Source organism: Tachyglossus aculeatus, chromosome X5 (assembly GCF_015852505.1).
Source record: "Tachyglossus aculeatus isolate mTacAcu1 chromosome X5, mTacAcu1.pri, whole genome shotgun sequence".
Classification (NCBI taxonomy): Eukaryota; Metazoa; Chordata; class Mammalia; order Monotremata; family Tachyglossidae; genus Tachyglossus; species Tachyglossus aculeatus.
In genome coordinates, this window is record NC_052097.1 from 6041949 (window position 1) to 6062420 (window position 20472).

Genomic DNA, 20472 nt, shown 5'->3' on the forward strand with positions numbered 1-20472 from the left:
GCCCACTGGCCAGGTTGGGGAAAAATTCCATATTAGAGTCAAAGGAAGAGTTGCTGTCTATGTCGTTATTCCTTAATATAATTTTGCCTCTTTCTTTCTCCTTGTCTCTAGGGACCTGGGTTTCACCTTGGGTTGTCAGAAAAATGCTAAAAAATTGATTCTCTTACTTGTTTCTAGTCAGTCAATCAATTAATGGTATTCAACTGCTTGGGAGAGTGTGGTACAACAGAGTTGGTAGTCATATTCCCTGCCCACAAAGATCTTACAGTCTAAATTGGGAGAGAGCAACTATTTTATACATAGGTACAGGGTCGGTGAATCCAGTTTACTTGTATATGTTTGATATTGTGGGTTATAAAGATGCAAATCACAGAGATCTCCTCCTTGAATGTCCTACTGCAAGACTTTGGTCATAGGCCTTTGCAAACTAAGCCCCACTTTTTCTCAGCTCCCCCTCCCTTCCGCATCACCAAGACTTGCTTCCTTTGCTCTTCTTCCATCTCCCCATCCCACATCACTTATGGGGATAACCTGATTACCTTGCATCTACCCCAGTGCTTAGAACAGTGCTTGGCACATAGTAAGCGCTTTACAAATACCATCATCATTATCATTATTATATGTATATATCTATAATTCTATATATTTATACTGATGCCTGTTTACTCGATGTCTGTCTCCCCCCTTTTAGACTGTGAGCCTTTTGTGAGCAGGGATTATCTTTCTTTCTTGCTTTATTGTACTTTCCAAGCACTCAGTACAGTGCTGTGCACACAGAACTTAATAATTATGATTGATTGAATGAATGAATGAAATGATTTGCGGTGGATTGGTTTCAAAACCCTGGCTCTAATGACAAGAGGTGGGGTGAATTAAGGACTAAGTCTAGCCACAACTCTTAATTTCCTCACTAGCATGTTCAAATGAAACCTGTGACATCTTGAGTGCTTAAAAAATACCATAAAAAAATCTCCTTTGTGGTTTTAATAGGTTTTCTTCCAAATCCAGCAATTCAGTGCAGCATTTGGATATTTGAAAGCAATTTTTAATGCTTTTTTAGTGGTATTTAAGCACTCACTACATGGTAGGTACCGTAATAAGCGCCGAAGTAGATACAGGGTCATCAGATTGGATGCAGCCCATGCCCCATCTAGGACTCACCATCTTAATCCCCACTTTACTGATGAGGTAACTGAGGCCCAGAGAACTGAAGTGACTTGCCCAAATCACACAGCAGACAAGTGGCAGAGCTGGCATTAGAACCCAGATCCCTCTGAATCCCAGGCCCAGGTTCTTTCTACCAGCCCCTGTTGCTTTTCAATAAGTTTGTTGTCACAGTTGCATTCATTCATTCAGTCATATTTATTGAGTGCTTATTGTGTGCAAAGCACTGTACTAAGTGCTTGGAAGAGTACAATATAACAATAGGCCAACATATTCCCTGCCCACAACAAGCTTACATTCAACTTTATAGCAGTTCCTTCGGCATGAGGAATCCTTTAGGCTTCCTCCAGACGGCCAGACAACATTTCCATCTGTCCCGGCCCCAAAGGAGGGGTGGCAGGTGCCTGCCTATCTCCCTCCCCTTCTGCCAGCACACAGGGACTAGCCTGGCGCAGTGGGTGTAATTTACATTTGAACCACACAAAAAGTCACCAGACTTGCGGGCATTGGCAGCAGGAGAAGCAGCATGGCATAGTGGATTGAGCACGGGCTTGAAAGTCATGAGTTCTAATCCCAGCTCCGCCACTTGTCTGTTGTGTGACCCTGGGCAAATCACCTCACTTCTCTGTGCCTCAGCTATCTCATCTGCAAAATGGGGATTAAACCTAAAGTTTCTCATGTTTAAAACACAGTGAAAGAGAGTGTGTGTGTTTGCTCGTGCGTGCGTGCGTGTGTGTGTGTGTGTGTGTGTTTTATCCTGGGTAGATTCAGTTTCTTCCGGAGACCATCAGGCTTCTCCCTCAAAGCTTTCCTTCATCAGACCCCCACCTACTTTGCTGACCTAATTCCTCTCTGCTCTTGGTTCTTCTTTGCAAGGTCCAGACCTGTTTCTTGCTGGTTTGACCCTTGAGTAAAAAGAGGGCAGCTTCTTGGTGAATGTGTAAACTCGTTCTCTTCCCGTCTTCAAGCATTACTTGAAAATCTCTTTATTCAGCATTCAGCAACCATTCTCGTCTCTATCAGGTCATATCCGACAACCCCGAATGACTAGAATAAAATATATATGGGACAGGATTCTGTCTGAATAGGACTTTATCTTTAGTAAATTCCACCAGTTTTTTTTTCTTGTGACAGTTGAATACCCAAATTGCTAGTGTTCTTCGGTAACTGACTAAATTGATATTGAGTTCATTTTGTCACTTCCAGACTTAATTAGCAATCCCTTGCAAAGATTATTCCCCCAAGAGGCCTTCCCTTACTGAACCCTCATTTCCTCTACTCCTCATTTCCTCATTTCTTTTGCAGTTGGATCTGTCTGCTTTAAGCTGTTGATACTCACCTCATCCTCAGCTCCACAGCACTTACGTACATATCCGTAATTTATTGTAATGCCTGTCTCCCCCTCTAAACTGTAAGCTCCTTGAGAGTACTATCTGTTGTAAAATACTCTCCCAAACTCTCAGTACAGTGCTCTTCACACAGTAAGTGCTCAGTAAATACCATTGATTGATTGAATTCATTCATTCGATTGTATTTATTGAGCTCTTGATTGATATTTTTTTTGAGGTGCCACAAGAAAAAAAAGGCATTTTTTAAGGGGATTGCCCAGAGAAACCTCCTGTGTAGTGATTAGCTAGGTGGTCTTTAGCCAGGAGGCATCATCAGTGTTATTTGAGCACTTACCGTGTTCAGAGCATACTCTGCTTCATTTCATTGGTTTTTATTCTCCTGGACAGAGCTTCATCCAGGCAGGAATGCATATCATCAAGGCCCCAGGGTTTTGGAAGTTTTTTGATGGTATTTGTTGAGTGCTTACTACGTGTTAAGCACTAGGTAAATAGTAGGTTGGGTTGGACACAGTCTCTGTCCTGCATGGTGTTCACAGTCATCCCCATTTTACAGATGAGGTAACTGAGGCACAGAGATGTTAAGTGATTGGCCCGAGACCATATAACAGACAGTGGCAGAGCCAGGATTAAAACCCAGGTCCTCTGATTCCCAGACCCGTGCTCTGTCCACTAGGACACACTGCTTTTGTTCCAGAGCAAGTTTGATTCAGTCTGTAAAGTGTAGATTCAATACGTGTTCTCCCTCCTACTGAGACTTAGTGCAGTGCTTGGCACAAAGTAAGCACTCAATAAATGATTGATTGACTGCGAGCCCCACGTGGGACAGGAGGTCTGTTTGATCTGATTATCTGGACTCTACCCCAGCGCTTCGTACAGTGCTTGGTGCATAGTAAACACTTATCAAATAGTTATAGTAATAGTTAATAGTTATTACTATTATTATAGAAAATGAAAATCTTTCCTCTAGCACAAACCTCCTTGGAAAAGACCAACTCTGAGGGTGATGAGAACTGTTGACCGCACTCCCCAGATTGCCAGTAAAGCCAGTATTGACACCCCTCCTCCCTCTGCTGTTTGGCCTGGATGGTCTATCCCAACTAGCCAGCTCATTCCAAGTCTTCAACAAGGTCTAAGAGCTTCCCAGCAGGGATGAAAATGTTCACATTTTTCTGTCCCAGTGGCGCTTCGCAGTCAGTCCGCCACCTCCAAGTCCCTTCCTACTTACTGGCTTACTCCTAAAAAATGAGTCCCCTTTGTGACCCCACACTCATAATTAAAAAGGGCTTCTACTTCTGAAGGTGTATGCTTTGTCGAGCTCTACACTGTATCTATCTCCAGCGTACTTGGTGGGGAGTTATAAATCAGTGCTTAGTACAGTGCCTCAGTGCTTAATAAGTTGCCTGGCACATAATAAGCACTTAACAAATGTCTTGTCTTATGCTGTTGAGTCGTTTCCAACCCATAGTGACACCATGGACACATCTCTCCCAGAACGTCCCGCTGTCCTTCTGCAATTGTTCTGGTGGTGTAGCCAGTGTTTTCTTGGCAAAAATGCGCAAGTGGTTTACCAATGCCTCCTTCCATGCAGCAAACTTGTCTCCACCCTCAATTGTCTCCCATGCCACTGCTGCCCAGCACAGGTGAGTTTTGACTTGTAGCAGATTGCCTTCCACTCGCTAGCCACTGGCAATGCTAAGAATGGAATGGGTTGCTTCTGCTTGATTCTCCCTCCCATAGCCGAGACTGGTAGAGGACTGGAAACTCTCCAGGTGCGACCCTGAGAGGGGCACTTAACAAATACCATGAAAAAAAAATTGAAAAAATCTAAGACTAACCACAAATGCTAGTTGCCTGGAGAGCAAGGTATTTTGTACAGTTTCCCACTAGGTGTACCTGTCACACACCTTTGTTACTTATTTCCTGCTTTTAAATATAAGGTCAAGTTAAGTTTCTCCAGTTGTTACCTGGTCTTCATTCATTATTTCAAGAGTTTCAAAGACACTTTTGTATATGATAGGCAGAGTCTGGTTGGGGCTGTGGATGTCCTCAGGAGAAGTATAAAAACACCAATGTTTAAACTTTGAATTTGAAGAATGAGAAACTAAAACCCTGTTTATTTCTAGGGTGGGACAGTTGGCTTAAATTCCACTTTGAGGAGCAGTTCTAGACAATAAGCAGTTACAATCAGTCAATCAATGGTTTTTTATGGTACTTAAGTGCCTAATATAAAGCAGGTACTGTACTAAACGCTGGGGTAATTATAAGCTAATCATTTTGGACACAGTCCACGTCCCACAAGGGGCTCACAGTCTTAATCCCCATTTTGCAGATGAGGGAACTGAGGCACAGAGAAGTTAAGTGATTTGCCCAAGATCACACAGCACCCAAGTGGTGAAGTCATGAGAATCATGAGAGAGAATGGGTAGCAGCAGTCAACTAGAAATGGGTCTTAGGTGAGAGGAGAATGCAACTCTTTCTACTGTTGCCAACAGGATTCTAATCTTCATGAGGTGAGGAAGAAAAGAGTTACAATGCTCTTCTCCCTTCTCCATCCCGGAGCACTTTACTGTGAGCATTTGTTTTGTTTAACAAAGCAGAGCAAGAAGCAGCCGAGGCTGGGTGTTAAGACTCTTAGGCTTTCCTAAATGTATGTGTATGTTTTTAATTTTACTCACATTTTCAGAGCCTGGAGTTTTGAAATCTAGGTGGATGCAGGGGGACTGTAGGGAAGTTTAGTCTGTAAACTTCTTGTGGGCAGGGATCGTATCTACTTAAGCTAATGTTGATTGATGAGGAAATTGAGAGAAGCCAAGGACTACATAAGGTAGGGGGAGTGGAAGGGGAAGGAGCATAGTAATAATAATTATGGTATTTATTAAGTTCTTAGTATGTGTCAAGCACTGTTCTAAGCATTGGGGTAGATACAAGTAAACCAGATTGGGCACAGTCCCTGTCCCTCATGGGGCTCACAGTCTAAGTAGGAAGAAGAACAGGGATTGAAATCCCCCCTTTTACAGATGTGTCCCACATGGGGCTCTGTCTCAATCCCCATTTTACAGACGAGGTAACTAATGCATAGTGAAGTGAAATGACTTCCCCAAAGTCACACAGCAGTCAAGTGGTGGAGTTGGCATTAGAACCCATGATCTTCTGACTCGCAGGCTCAAGCTATATCCTCTATACCAGGCTGCTTCTGTAGAGCCAGGATCATGGGCAGATAGGTTAGAGAAGCAGCGTGGCTCAGTGGAAATAGCACGGGCTTTGGAGTCAGAGGTCATGGGTTCAAATCCCAGCTCCACCACTTGTCAGCTGTGTGACTTTGGGCAAGTCACTTAACTTCTCTGCACCTCAGTTACTTCATCTGTAAGATGGGGATTAAGACTGTGAGCCCCTCATGGGACAACCTGATCACCTTGTAGCCTCCCCAGCGCTTAGAACAGTGCTTTGCACATAGTAAGTGCTTAATAAATGCCATTAAAAAAAAACCCAAAAAAACCTTGGACTTCCCAGATCTGAGTTGAGAGTTCTCAGAGAAAGATTCCTTGGAGGCGATGTTGTCTTTTGGCTCTAAACCTGTTTGTTGTATAGTTGATGCTCAATGAAGATGTCACTTGTTTTTAGCCACAATTATTTAGGGCTTGATTGTGGTTAAAGATTGGAAAAACAGCACCATGCATAGTTTGATCAGCTAGAGAAGCTAAAACCAGAAAGCCTCCTTTAGTCCTGAGGAAAGAAGATAGCCTTGATTGGGGGCTGAAGAGATCTCCACACTGTAAGCTCCTTCTGGGCAGGGAATGTGTCTGTTTATTGTTATAGAGTACTCTCTCAAGCGCTTAGTACAGTGCTCTGCATACAATAAGTGCTCATAAGAATAGCTGAACTTTGAGCCACTCTTCAAGTCTGTCAGTCTCTTTGTAGCTGAGGTTCACTCATTCATTGTCGTATATATTGAGCACTTAATGTGTGCAGAACACTGTACTAAGCGCTTGGGAAGTACAAGTTGGCAACGTGGATCCAGGGGCTGGTTAAAACAAGGAGATGGTGACAGAGGCAGCCAAAGCGATGAGATTTCCCAGTCTTTTACGAAGAGAAGCAGTGTGGCTTAGTGGAAAGAGTCCGGGCTTGGGAGGTTGTGGGTTCTAATCCCGGCTCCACCACTTATCAGCTGTGTGACTTTGGGCAAGTCACTTCATTTCTCTGTGCCTCAATTACCTCATCTGTAAAATGGGACTAAGACTGTGAGCCCCACATGGGACCACCTAATCATCTCATATCTACCCCAGTACTTAGAACAGTGCTTGGCCAGCCCGCACCCTCCGCTCCTCCACCGCTGATCTCCTCACTGTACCTCGCTCTCGCCTGTCCCGCCATCGACCCCCGGCCCAAGTCATCCCCCGGGCCTGGAATGCCCTCCCTCTGCCCATCCGCCAAGCTAGCTCTCTTCCTCCCTTCAAGGCCCTGCTGAGAGCTCACCTCCTCCAGGAGGCCTTCCCAGACTGAGCCCCTTCTTTCCTCTCCCCCTCGTCCCCCTCTCCATCCCCCCGTCTTACCTCCTTCCCTTCCCCACAGCACCTGTATATATGTATATATGGTTGTACATATTTATTACTCTATTTATTTATTTATTTATTTATTTTACTTGTACATTTCTATCCTACTTATTTTATTTTGTTGGTATGTTTGGTTCTGTTCTCTGTCTCCCCCTTTTAGACTGTGAGCCCACTGTTGGGTAGGGACTGTCTCTATGTGATGCCAATTTGTACTTCCCAAGCGCTTAGTACAGTGCTCTGCACATAGTAAGCGCTCAATAAATACGATTGATTGATTGATTGATTGGCACATAGTAAGCACGTAACAAATACCATCATCAAGAGTGCCTGAGCTCTGATCCCCATTCTGTTGGCATCTATTCATTTTAATTTCCCAAATCAGCACCCCAGCAGTTCAGGTTCCATCTGTTGTTAACAGCTCCCACAGGCCTCCAGATCCGGAGGTGAACAATCTGAGGGGCTTGACTTAGGGAGGAGGCAGACACCCAAGTCTGAATTGTAAAACTTTGTTTATTTAATTGGAATTACCCTTAAGCCTCAGCTTTTAGACCCTCTTCAGGCAAACATTGAAACAATGAATCACTGGAAACCATCTTTCCTAGCAAGTTGTCACAAGCAGGGCCTGGAGATGTGTGTGTGTGTGTGTGTATGTATGTGTGAGTTGGTGGGGGAAGGGGGATATGTAACAAGAGAGGAGGAGTGGGAGGGCATAAATCAATCTGGGAGCCAGTACAGTAAATTTGTAAAGCCAGGCTAGAAGCTGTGAGCAGCCCCCAGGAAAAAATTCCCGGTTGAAGTTGTCACTTGAAAAGGGTTTCTACTTCCTTCTCTGCCTCCCGACCCCTTCTTTCCCCCCACAAGCCCCATGCCCAGGCAAGACCTTGGGTGTAAGTACTGCTGCCTTAAAGCAGCGTGGCGGAATGGAAAGAGCAAAGGCCTGGGAGTCAAGTCAGGGCACCTGGATTCTAATCCCAGCTCTGCCCCTTGCCTGCTGTGTGACCTTGGGCAAGTCACTTCACTTCTCTGGGCCTCCTCTGTAAAACGAGGATGAAGATCGTGAGCCCTGTGTGGGGCAGGGACTGTGTCCAACCCAGTTTACTTGTATCCATCCCAATGCTTAGCACAGTGCCTAACACATAGTGAGCACTTAACAAATACTATATTTATTATTATCATAATTGTTCATTCAGTCTTATTTATTGAGCACTTACTGTGGGCAGAGCACTGTACTTAGCACTTAGGGCAGTACAGTACAACAATAAATAGACACATTCCATGCCCACAGTGAGCCTACTTAGACTGTGTGCTCTGTTTAGGACAAGGCCTGTATTAGATATGATTATCTTGTAACTGCACCAGCACTTCGTTCAGTGCTAGGTACATTGTAGAAACTTAGCAAATGCTGCCATTAAAAAACAAAAAAAAAAGTAGTAGGGCTGTGCTGTTAGCAGCATTCCCAGTGTTGCTGCTTAGTGGGAGAAAGGTGGACCCTGTGTTGTCTGTGTACACATTTATAACTATAATTCTATTTATTTTTATTAATGATGTGTGTATATATATATCTATAATTCTATTTATAATTATTGCCACTGATGCCTGTTTACTTGTTTTGATATCTGTTGCCCCCTTCTAGACTGTGAGCCCCTTGTGGGCAGGGATTGTCTCTGTTGCTGAATTGTACTTCTTAAGCGCTTAGTACAGTGCTCTGCACACAGTAAGCGCTCAATAAATACGATTGAATGAATGAATGATGGGTCTGGAAGCTGCCCAGAGAAGGGAGAGAGTCCATCCCCTCCAGGTAGTTAATTACTCCCCCACCCCGTCATCGTTACTATCATTATTATCCCCAGAGCTGCTTCTGGAGTGGACCATACATCTCTCCCTCGACAAAGATCCGCCCGCTCCCGGAGGCATCAACATCGACAAGACGTCTGGAGCTCCCCATTGTAGCCCACTCTCTGCTGCCCTACCCAACACTCACCCCAAGTCCGCACATGCCACCTCAGTGCTTTTTTGACACGCCATACCCAGCTGAACAGCCTCTGCCACAGGATGGGAGTGGGGTGGGTGTGTTAATGACAAAGCCATCAGCACTCTCCTTTCTTTTCCTCCTCCTCCCCCTTGCTTCCCTCCTCCACCCCACTGTGGGCTAAAACAAAGACGATCCGAATGGGAGTGAGGTGCTGTTTTAGACTTCATTTTGGGGAGGGACTCCAGTGAGGGGGAGGTAGTTCCCTCGGGCCACAAGTCCTGACCCTCCCTAGACCATTCAGGGTTTTAAAGATTGTGCCAAATGAAGGCGTTGTTAAGTACATGTCACTAATTCGATCTTGGCATGCGGTGTATGAAACTCCACTCCCTTTGTGGGTTAAGTGCTTAAGATTGATTTAATTTTGGATAACGTAGTTGTACGTTCAGACCAGACAGGGCAACATTTGGAAAAAAAAAAAGACGGTTTGTGAATGTCGGGTGTGCTTGGAGCAAAGATAAAAAACATCTAATTCTCTCGACCAATATGAAGGGAGCGTCCGCTCGTTAAAAATCTCCATTTTAATGGCTGCTTTCCCTTTCTCTCCCCCTCTCCTCCCCCTCTCCCCAACAAGTAAATATAGCAGACCCCACTGCCCTCGGCTTCATCATTTCACCCTGGTCTCTGCTGCTCCTGCCGTCCGGCAGCGTTTCGTTCACGGATGAAAATGTTTCCCATCAAGACCTACGAGCGTTCACAGCCCCTGAGGTTCTCCAGAACCAGTCGCTGTCTTCTCTCTCAGATGTTGAGAAGGTAAGTCTTGTTTACTTAGAAACCAGAGGGGGCAACCTTAGAAATAAGCCTCTTTCGGAGTTCATGGTGGGAATATTCTCTTCTGTACATGCTAACATCCCCGCTACCATAGATTTACAAATGAATCCTCCGAATGAAGTAGAAAAACTAAATTCATTACATTATTTTGCCTTCACAATTTGTAACTCTTCCCTAAATTTTAAGTTGAGTTGGATTGGCATGTTGAAACTATTCAACTATCCATAGAAGCAGTGGATAGAACACGGGCCTGTGAGTCAGAAAGTCATGGGTTCTAATCCTGACTCCACCACTTGTCTGCTGTATGACCTTGGGCAAGTCACTTCACTTCTCTGTGCCTCAGTTCCTTCATCTATAAAATGGGGATTCAGACTGAGCCCCGTGTGGGACAGGGACTGTGTCCAACCCAGTTATCTTGTATCTACCCCAGCACTTAGAACAGTGCCTGGCATATAATAAGTGCTTAACAAATTCCATTATTATTAATTAATTAAGAAAATTAACACTATCATCCAGAAAGAAATGGGGATTTTGGGCCTTAACAAACAGTATTGCCTTGCAGTCGTGATGATCTCTGAGTCTCACTCCTCACTATATTAGGCAGGAGCAAACTTATTTCAGTTTTCTCACCCTCCAGTCCCCAAGGCTAAATCTGAGCCAGCGATTCACAAGGGAGTCAGTCACTGGGTTTTTTGGTTGTAGGCCCACCCAGCCAATGGGCTTTTTTAATTAAGAAACATGATGCTGTCTACGAATGCCATGATATTTTGTTAGTTCAGATAATTGAAGGTATATATCTCCCTCTAACTCTCGTAGGCTTTCATATAGTATAAGAGCACAACAAGGGACAACCCATAGGTGGTCCAGGACTTAAGAATCCCGAATTGATTGGCCTTTTCAGCCACGACCTGCACTCATAGGTAAACTTCACCCTCAGTGCTGTATTCTTTGAAAGCGAAGAATGATTTTATATATATTTTTCCCAGGGCAAAAGCATATCATTTGCTAGAAAGGTAGTAATTTCAGCATAATTACACGGTTCAGGCGTTTCAGTAGCATCATTGTGACTATTTCTATAGCCACTTTGTCTTCCTGTTTTGTCTTCTCTGGAAACCTAAGGTACTCTCCCAAGCATTGTGTGCTCTACACACAGTAAGTGTCCAGTAAATACGATTGATTGAAAGATTAAAGTTATTTTGATAGAATTTACCAGTAGTATTTATTAGAGTGGCAAGGGAACCTGTCTACCAACTCTGTTATATTTTACTCTCCCAAGCCCTTAGTAAAGTGCTCTGCATACAGTCAGTGGCATGGCCTACTGGAAAAGCATGGAATCAGAGGATCTGGGTCTAATCCCAAATCCACCACTTGCCTGGTGTGTGACCACAGGCAAGTTACTTCACCTCTCTGTGGCTCAGTTTTCCCAACTGTAAAATGAGGATTCAAATCCTGTCCTCCCTTTTACTTAGACTGTGAGGCCCATATGGGCCAAGGACTGATTAGCTGTATCTGCGCTAGGGCGTAGAACAGTGCATGACACATAGTAAGCATTTAACAAATACCATAATTAGAATTAATTATTGTTAACGATTAAGGACTTCAAACCCCATTGATTTGTAAAGTCCTTCTGAGCAGGGAACATACCTTGCGATTCTGATGTACTTCCTAACACACTTGATTCTATTGCATTCAATAGACAATAAATAGCATTACTTGTCTACTATTGATTAAGGGACTATAGATTACTAAACACTGAAGGGCCCTTATATAATTATCTGGGTTTTTATGTTTCCCAACTGAATTTGCTGTTGATGCTCAGACTCCCCTTTGGAACATCCACTTGCCAACCAGCAAGAGAAACAGCTTGGCCTAGTGGATAGAGCACAGATCTGGGAGTCAGGAGGATCGGGGTTCTAATCCCAGCTCAACCACATGTCTGCTGTGTGTCCTTGGGCAAATCACTTAACTTCTCTGGGCCTCAGCTACCTCATCTGTAAAATGGGGATTGTGACTCAGAACCCCATGTGGGACATGAAGTTTGTCCATCCTGATTAGCTTGATATAGTGCCTGGCACATAGTAAGCACTTAACAAATACCATAAAAAACCCAGCTAAATAGAAATAGTCTCCTGCATCATCAGCAAATTCATTGTTATTGAACATTCAAGAGTGTGTGCCTATATTCAGTTTCATTGTGATGTATGAAGCAAACTCTCATTCGCCAAGGCATATTAGTTGTGATGAAAAGTAGTTATTTCTCTCTCAGTCAGGGAGATGAGAGATGGTTTCCCCTACCCATTTTTAAATAATGCCTTTTTCCAAATTCCAGGAATCTGTCAAAAGGGCCTTGTTACAAATACATCTTTATTTTTAGCATTCAAAAGTAGTTTTGTGTTGCAAATTTAGTTGACAGACAAGCACATGAAATCTAAAAATCCAATATTAAATTGGAGAATACACTATAAGCTAGTGTGTAACAAAAAAACTGCAGTCCCATTGTAGACAGGAGACATTTCATATTAAGGGGTGATCTTTCTAAAAATGAAAAAAAAATCCGCTTCATTATTGTTAATATCAATGAGAAGCTGCATAGCATAGTGGGTAGAACACGGGCCTGGGAGTCAGAAGAACCTCAATTCTAATCACAGCTCCTCCACTTGTCTGCTGTGTGACCTTGGACAAATGACTAAACTTCTCTGGGCCTCAGAGATCTCATCTGTAAAATGGGGATTAAGACTGTGAGCCCCATGTTGGATATGGATTGTGTCCAATCTGATTTGCTTGTATCTACCCCAGCACTTAGTACAGTGCCTGGCATATAGTAAGCATTTAACAAATACCATGGAAAAAGAAAGAGAAACAAATCCTGTTTGAATGATTGACTGATTGATTGATTGATTGATTCTGGGGTCAGGGGGAAGAGCAGTGGTGATCCTGTGAGAAAAGGATCTGTTAGTTCTGTTGCTCCCACCCCAAATACTGAGCTCCCTAGCTATTACCTCTGGGGCCCCACCTACTTCGAGACACAGCTTTGCTACAGAGCGGTGCGTGCTTGGGTTTGAAAGAGTGGTTCTGATCCCTTGATAGGTAAGGAATAAATCTGATTCTTTTATCTGGCTGTTTAATTCTTTTCTGATTAGTAAAATAAATCTTGGCCTTGGAGATGCCTGTTCTCTGTTCCAAAACAGTCAATTTTCTCCAACTAGGAATAACCTAAATATGGCTGTTTCGGTCCCCTGTGGTTTTGTAATCAAACATTTACTTTGTGCTTGGCAATATGAAACAGAGGTAAAGACCAAGTGCTACCCTCAAGGAGCTTACAGGCTAGGGATGGGCAGAGATCTAAAAGCTCATATAGGAGGCTTTTACTACCCAAAGCTTTTCTTTCTGAAGAAAGCATAGCTTGTGGGGATGGAGAACAGACCTGCTTGGCTGGGGGAGGGGGCGGGGGGGGGGCAGGGGGGATTCAGGACTTCAGGAAAGTCACACTCACCATTGAATTCTTCCTGCAGAAGCCACCAGCTTCATAACACAGGCATTTTGCTAGGAGATAGTTTTACATCCCTCAGCTTTCCAAAAACTCCAACAAACTGCAGTGTTTTAGAGGTTTTTTTAAATTCCTCTAGATTGTAAAGGTCATTGTGGGAAGAAACAACTCTGTTTTATTGTTTAACAAATACCATAAAAAACTGGTAGTAGTTATTGTATCTAATAAGTACTTACTGTGTGCAGAGCACCATACTAAGCGCTAGAAAAGAATACTCAGTTGGAAATTAGACACGTCTCTCTGTCACTTGGGGAGCTCTTGATCTAAGAATAAAAAGGGGGGAGACAGAACTGTCAGCAGACCTTTAAGGAGAGATGAATCAAAACCCCAAGACAATATAAAGATGAAAACAAATATGAGTAGGGCACTGTGGCTAGAGGAGCAGTATTAAGAATGTTTTATGCCTTGGAACTTTTCCTCTTCCATCTGGGATACCACCTTAATGTTCTGGTGTTCTTAGCAGTCGAATGGGTGGGCTTCCCCGTTAGGACGTTTAGGGAATTACTGCTTATGGTACAGTGTTCCCTTTCTGAAATCAGGTCATGCCTAAAGGGCACTGAAACAGAAACAAATTTTTGTTTGTAATCCCCTCTTAAGTCACAGTGAAAGGGTTCACTTACTCTCTGGATTTAGTACTGCATTCGTGAAAAACCAGAGAAACTGCACATTTCCAATTTTGTGTTGAAGTGGTAATTAGGAGAGGATCTACTGCTAATTCCAAATTCTTTCCTAAAGCCTACTACACTCTGTTCCAAAAGGAAGGAATTCAGATTATAAATATAATTTGGTTTTTGCTTTGGGTCTCTTAACTCCTGAATTTCATGTGCTGTGACAGTATTTAAGAGGGAAAGCTCAACTTGTGAGATGTCTAATATTAGTACTTACTTCACTGGCCATATTTTAGCCTTCCACATAACATCAACTTATTTATACTTTTTGTCACCTGGCAGTAATTATTGGGGTATTAAGCAAAAGTTTGGCAAAGTTAATATTTGAATACTCAGCGAGCTTCTGACACTTCTTACTCTTGATACAGCTTAATTGTCATCTTTGTTGACATGTTTTTTTAGACAACTCTAAAAAAGTTGTCTAAAGTTGAAAACTCTAAACTTTTCATCAGTCTGGACAACTCTTCCAGACTGAAAGTTTTTGGGTAAACGGGAGGTGTCATGGGATGGCTTCCAATATTACTTGTGAAATCATCACTGACCATAATGAACAGTTAGAAAACTTCAAAGTATAATTGCTGAGAAATGAAAAGTGTGGCCTGGAAAGGAGTTTGAATTACTTTTGTTCATCCAAATAAGTATAACTTATGCATTGCAGTTTACATGCTGCAGTCAACAAACTTAATTCCCTATTCTCCCAAACCTGTCTGGAGTATGACCTGCCAATAATGACAACCTAAGCATGGAGTCTCGTGAAAAACCTCATTTACTTGGTACCACAACATCAACCAGTTATGCATTAAATGCCTTGAGTGTGCAGAGCAGCAGTAGAAGCAGCTTGGCATAGTGTGGATAGAGCATGGGCCTGGGAGTTTGAAGGACATGGGTTCTAATTTCAACTCTGCCACTTGTCTGTTAGGTGACCTTGGGCAAGTCGCTTCACTTCTCTGTGCCTCCGTTACCTCATCTCTAAAATGGGGGTTGAGACTGTGAGGCCTGTGTGGGACAGGGACCGTGTCCAACCCGATTTGCATGTATCCATCCCAGTGCTTAGTACAGTGCCTGGTACATAGTAAGCTCTTAACAAATACCATTATTTTATTATTTGGTTCTAGGGACATTTCAGTGAAATTTGTGTAAAGCACATTGACAGTATCCTTAAAGAACATAAAACTGAAGTGGAGGGAGACAACTTACTCAGGAAAATTCAATTTCCAGTAACCATAATGATAATAAATTGAAAATTGAGCCACTTGAACAGTTCAGAAGGTCAGGAATAGCCTCCTCTAGCTAAGTCTCCTAGACTGTGAGCCCGTTGTTGGGTTGGGACTGTCTGTATATGTTGCCAACTTGTACTTCCCAAGCGCTTAGTACAGTGCTCTGCACACAGTAAATGTTCAATAAATACGATTGAATGAATGAATAAGCCAGGGTTTCTTCCAACTCTTGTCTGTCTTGCCACTCCCTGGATAGAGAGGATGCTCACACCATACCAGGAGGTCTCAGTCTTTGCCTCCTGCTTCTGGGAAAATCCACCTCCTCCTGTGCATTCCTTATTTTTTATCAGCTAACTGATCATTCTTGATGATGGTGCTTATTATTGAGTTTGAAAGTGTACTTGGTTTGTAGCCAATGCTTAAATGTTGGTTGAAACATTATAGTTGAGAATTGAATGGAAAAAGTGAGAGGCAGCATGGACAGAGGATAGTGCTCTATCCTAATGGATAGAGCACAGGTCTGGGAGTTAGAAGGACCTGGATTCTCAACTTGGCTCTGCCACTTGTCTGCTGTGTGACCAGGACAAGTCACCTTATTTCTCTGTCTCAGTTGCCTTATGTATAAAATTGGGATTAAGGCTGTGAGCCCCATGTGGGACAGGGACTCTGTCCAGCCGGGACAGCTTGTATCCACCACAGACCTTAATACAGTGCCAGACACATAGTAAACATTGTACAATTACCACAATTATTATTATTATTACTATCGAGTTCAAAAATGTACTTGGTTTGTAGCCAATGCTTAAATGTTGCTGTAGCATTCTAGTTGAGAATCGAGTGGAAAAAGTGCTCTTCAGAACACTTGGCTGGGTCACTACACCCATCTGAATGTGGTGCTATAATGTAGTTCCAACAATAAGAAAAAAAATCATAAGGAAACAAAAGTCTAAATGTAGTGATGAACATAATATTTCTTTTTTTTTACTCTGGTTCTTCGTTTTTCTTTTTAAATGAAAAACCAAATTGTGTGGGTTTGGTGTTTTTTTAATTAAAGTTCTAATGTAAAAAGACTAGGAATGTTTACATTTAATGGTACTTGTTAAACACACTATGTACCAAGCACTGTATTAAGCACTGTGGGTAGATACAAGATAAACAGGGACGAGAGAGTCTCTGTCCCACATGGGGCTCAGATTCTGACAAGGAAGGAAGAGGTTTTAACCCCCATTTTGCAGGTGAGGAAAATGAGGCCCAGAGAAGTAAATTGACTTTCCCACAGTCACATGGCAGGCAAGTAATGAAGCCAAGATGAGAACACAGGTCCCCTGATTCCCAGGCCCATGCTCTTTCCCCTTCAGACATTTCCTGGAAAGTTACTATAGCCAAAGCCTAGCCTCCTTTGATTCAAATTTTCTAACCTTCACCCTATACTGAGTTAATTAATATGTGTCTGTATGTCCAAACGATGTTAATAAGGGAGTAACTACCTTTTGGAAATGAACTCCAGTATTTTCATTTGTTGATACTGCTTCCTCTACTATCGAAAAAGCTTTGGGGGAAATCATTCCTGGTTTGTTTTAATGTCTATACCTCTACTGTCATTAATTTGCGGCAGTGCCTTTTTAACCTGGTTTGTCCCATTACTTTGTTATATTGTGCTCTCCCAAGCACTTAGTGCAGTGCACTTCACACAGTAAGCGCTCAATAAATACAATTGACCAACTGACTTGAGGTCCAGTGTGAGAGGTCAGATTCTGGACCCACAGAGGCAGTTGCTGATGTGGCCCCTCTGGAATGGGGGTGAGATTCTTCTCCAGGTGAGGAACCCTTTTTCTAAGCTCTGGGGACCCCCTTCAATCAGTCAATCAATCACTGGTATTTACCAGCTTCTTACTGTTTGCAGAACACTGTACTAGAGCTACAGTAGTCTGTCCCTAGATGTAAACTCGACATAGGCAGGAAGCATATCTGCTAATTCTGTTATAGTGTATTCTCCCCTGCACGTAGGACAGTGCTCTGCACATACTAGGCACTCGGTAAATACTATTAATAATGATAATAATAATAATGGTACTTGTTAAGTGCTTAGTGTGCCAAGCACTGTTCTAACGATTGATTGACTAAGCACTTGGTGGTAGAGTCAGCACACACAATCTCCTTCCACATCCCAGTCCGCACACTCCACTCCTCTGGTGCTAACCTTCTGACTGTGCCTCATTCTCACCTATCCTGCTGTCGACCCCTGGTCCACATCCTACCTCTGGCTTGGAACGCCTTCCCTCCTCAAATCTGCCAAACAAACGCACTTCCCCCCTTCAGAGCCCTGCTGAAGGCTCACCTCCTCCAAAGCCTTTCCAGACTGTCCCCCTTTTCCTCAGCTTCCCCTCCCCTCTGTATCACCCCATTCACTCCCTTTGTTCTATCCCCCCTCCCTGCCCCACATCACTTGTGCATATATGTACATATCTATAGTTCTATTTATTTATATTGATGCCTGTTTGCTTGTTTTGCTGTGTATATAGCTATAATTCTATTTATTTATGTTGATGCCTGTTTGCTTGTTTTGATGTCTGTCTCTCCCCTTCTAGACTGTAAGCCTGGTGTGGGCAGGGATTGTCTCTCTTTATTGCTGAATTGTACTTTCCAACTGCTTAGTATAGTGCTCTGCACCTAATAAGTGCTCAGTAAATACAATTGAATGAATGAACACAATCCCTGCTTGTGAGGAGATTATAGTTTAGTGAGGAAGGCAGATATTAAAATGAATTAAAGGTAGAGGAAGCAACAGAATATGCAGATATGTTCATAAGTGTTATATTGAGTACCAACTTCTTATGGTACACTGTACTAGGTGCTTTGGAAGCATCAGAGCTTAGTGGTTAGAACATGGGCCTGGGAGTCAGAAGGACCTGGATTCTAATCCTTTCTCTGCCTCTTATCTGCTCTGTGATTTTAGGCAAGTCACTTAACTTCTCTGTGCATCAGTTGTCTCATCCATAACATGAAAATTAAGACTGAGAACCCCACTCTGGGACATAGACTGTGACCAATCTGATTATCTTGTATCACCCCAGCACTTAGTACAGTGCCCGGCACATAGTAAGCGTGTAACAAGCACCATTAAAAAAGATATAGAATAGCATTTAGTACAGTCTCTGCACACTGTGCCCAATAAATACAGTTGAATGAGTGAATGAATGGACATATACTCTTAATGGGAGTGACAGAAGAGAAGGATTCTTCTTCTTACTCCTTTTCCTACTGTCACTCCTAATCATGTTCGCAAGGATCTATTCTGGTGGTGAGCTCCTGGGGAGAGAACTCATGTTAGTTAAGGAAAATTATTTTTAATCTCACAGGTAGTTGCTTGTGATTTTTGAATCTCTGGAACCTAAATTATTTGCTCTAAAGCTCAGATGGTTAGCCTCCTTGAAATCTGCTAGACTGTAAGCTTCTTGATGATAAAGAACATGCCTTTAAGCTGTATTGTAACCCCTCAGGAGGTTAGTATAGCTCTCTGCATAAAGGAAGCACTCAGTAATTACCACTGATTGAAGTATAGTTGTCAGCAGTCTGGTTTAGCAGGCTCAATAAATTTAAGTAAATATCGGGGCTCGGGGCTCCAAATGCAAATCTTCACTGGCCTCTCCTATTCCACCCCTCTTCTCATAATCCTCAGTATACGCATGTAGCCTCCACAACCAGTTTTCTCGCTCTGTATATGTCCACCAAGACCTGTATGTCCCTACGTCTGAAAACAGTGTATGCATTAAGAATTCAAGAAATTCCGATGACTGATTGATTGATCTGAGATATTGTCAGCACAAGCATCTGTTCGGCACAAACCTCTGCCTAGCCTCTAGACCCCCACTCAGTCCTCTAGACTGTGAGCTCGTTGTGGGCAGGGAACATGTCTGCTAGTTTTGTTGTAGTGTACTCTCCCAAGCACTTGGTAATAATAATAATAATTATGGTATTTGTTAAGTGCTTAAATCTCCAGTGGTTGCCTATTCACCTCTGTATCAAACAACAACTCCTCATCATTGGCTTTAAAGCACTTCATCACCCTGACCCTTCGTACCTCACCTCGCTTCTGTCCTTCTACAACCCAGCCCACGTACTTCACTCCTGTATTGCTAACCTTCTTGCTGTGCCTCCATCTTGCCTATCTCATGGTCGACCCTTGGCCCACGTCCTGTCTCTGTCCTGGAACACACTCCCTCCTCAAATCTGCCAATTACTCCCCCCCAACCCCCAAGCCTTACTGAAGGCACATCTCCTCCAAGAGGCCTTCCCAGACTAAGCCCCACATTTCCTCATCTCCCACTCCCTTCTGCATCACCCTGACCTGTTCCCTTTGCTCTTCACTCCCCCACCCCAGCCCCACAGCACTTACGTATATATCTGTAATTTTATTTATTTGTATTGATGTCTGTCTCCCCTTCTCTAGACTGTGAGGTCGTTGTGGGCAGGGAATGTCACTGTTGATTGTTATATTGTACTTTCCCAAGTGCTTAACACAGTGTCCTGCACACAGTAAGTGCTTAAGAAATATGATTGAATGAATCAGACTGAGCCCCCTCCTTCCTCTCCCCCTCCCCCTCCCCCCACCCTACCTCCCTCCCCTCCCACAGCACCTGTATATATGTTTGTACAGATTTATTACTCTCTGTATTTTACTTGTACATATTTACTATTCTATTTATTTTATTTTGTTAATATGTTTCGTTTTGTTGTCTGTTTCCCCCTTCTAGACTGTGAGCCCATTCATTGTTGGGTAGGGACTGTCTCTCTACGTTGCCAACTTGTACTTCCCAAGGGCTTAGTACAGTGCTCTGCACACAGTAAGCGCTCAGTAAATACGATTGAAGGAATGAATGAAAAATGAAACTATGTGCCAGGTACTGTGCTAAGCACTGGGGTGGACACAGGCAAATCAGGTTGGACCCAATCCCTGTCCCACATGGGGCTCACAGTCTTAATCCCCATTTTACAGATGAGGTAACTGAGGCACAGAGAAATGAAATGACTTGTCCAAGGTCACACAGCATACTCTCCCAGGAGCTTAGTACAATGATCTACACATAGTAAGCACTCAATAAATACCACTGACTGACTGACAACCAGGTCCTCATCAGCTTTTAGTAGTCATGGCCCCTGATTTCTAGGCGTTTACC

The 20472-nt window shown here is 43.2% G+C and overlaps 1 protein-coding gene and 1 non-coding gene across 7 annotated transcripts in view; one reads left to right on the top strand and one right to left on the bottom strand.

Annotated features, from left to right (window-relative positions):
• The window catches only part of PTPN13 (protein tyrosine phosphatase non-receptor type 13), a 181437-nt gene that overhangs the window by 47021 nt on the left and 113944 nt on the right, over positions 1 to 20472 (top strand). For all 6 annotated transcript variants that reach the window (XM_038769158.1, XM_038769157.1, XM_038769156.1 and 3 more), the window contains one exon: positions 9667 to 9845. In XM_038769158.1, the coding sequence (XP_038625086.1) occupies positions 9667 to 9845 (179 nt within the window). The remainder of the gene's footprint in view (positions 1 to 9666; positions 9846 to 20472) is intronic.
• On the bottom strand, positions 4164 to 4300 carry LOC119947757. The gene has a single exon (XR_005456554.1). It is a non-coding gene; the product is annotated as a small nucleolar RNA SNORA7 (small nucleolar RNA).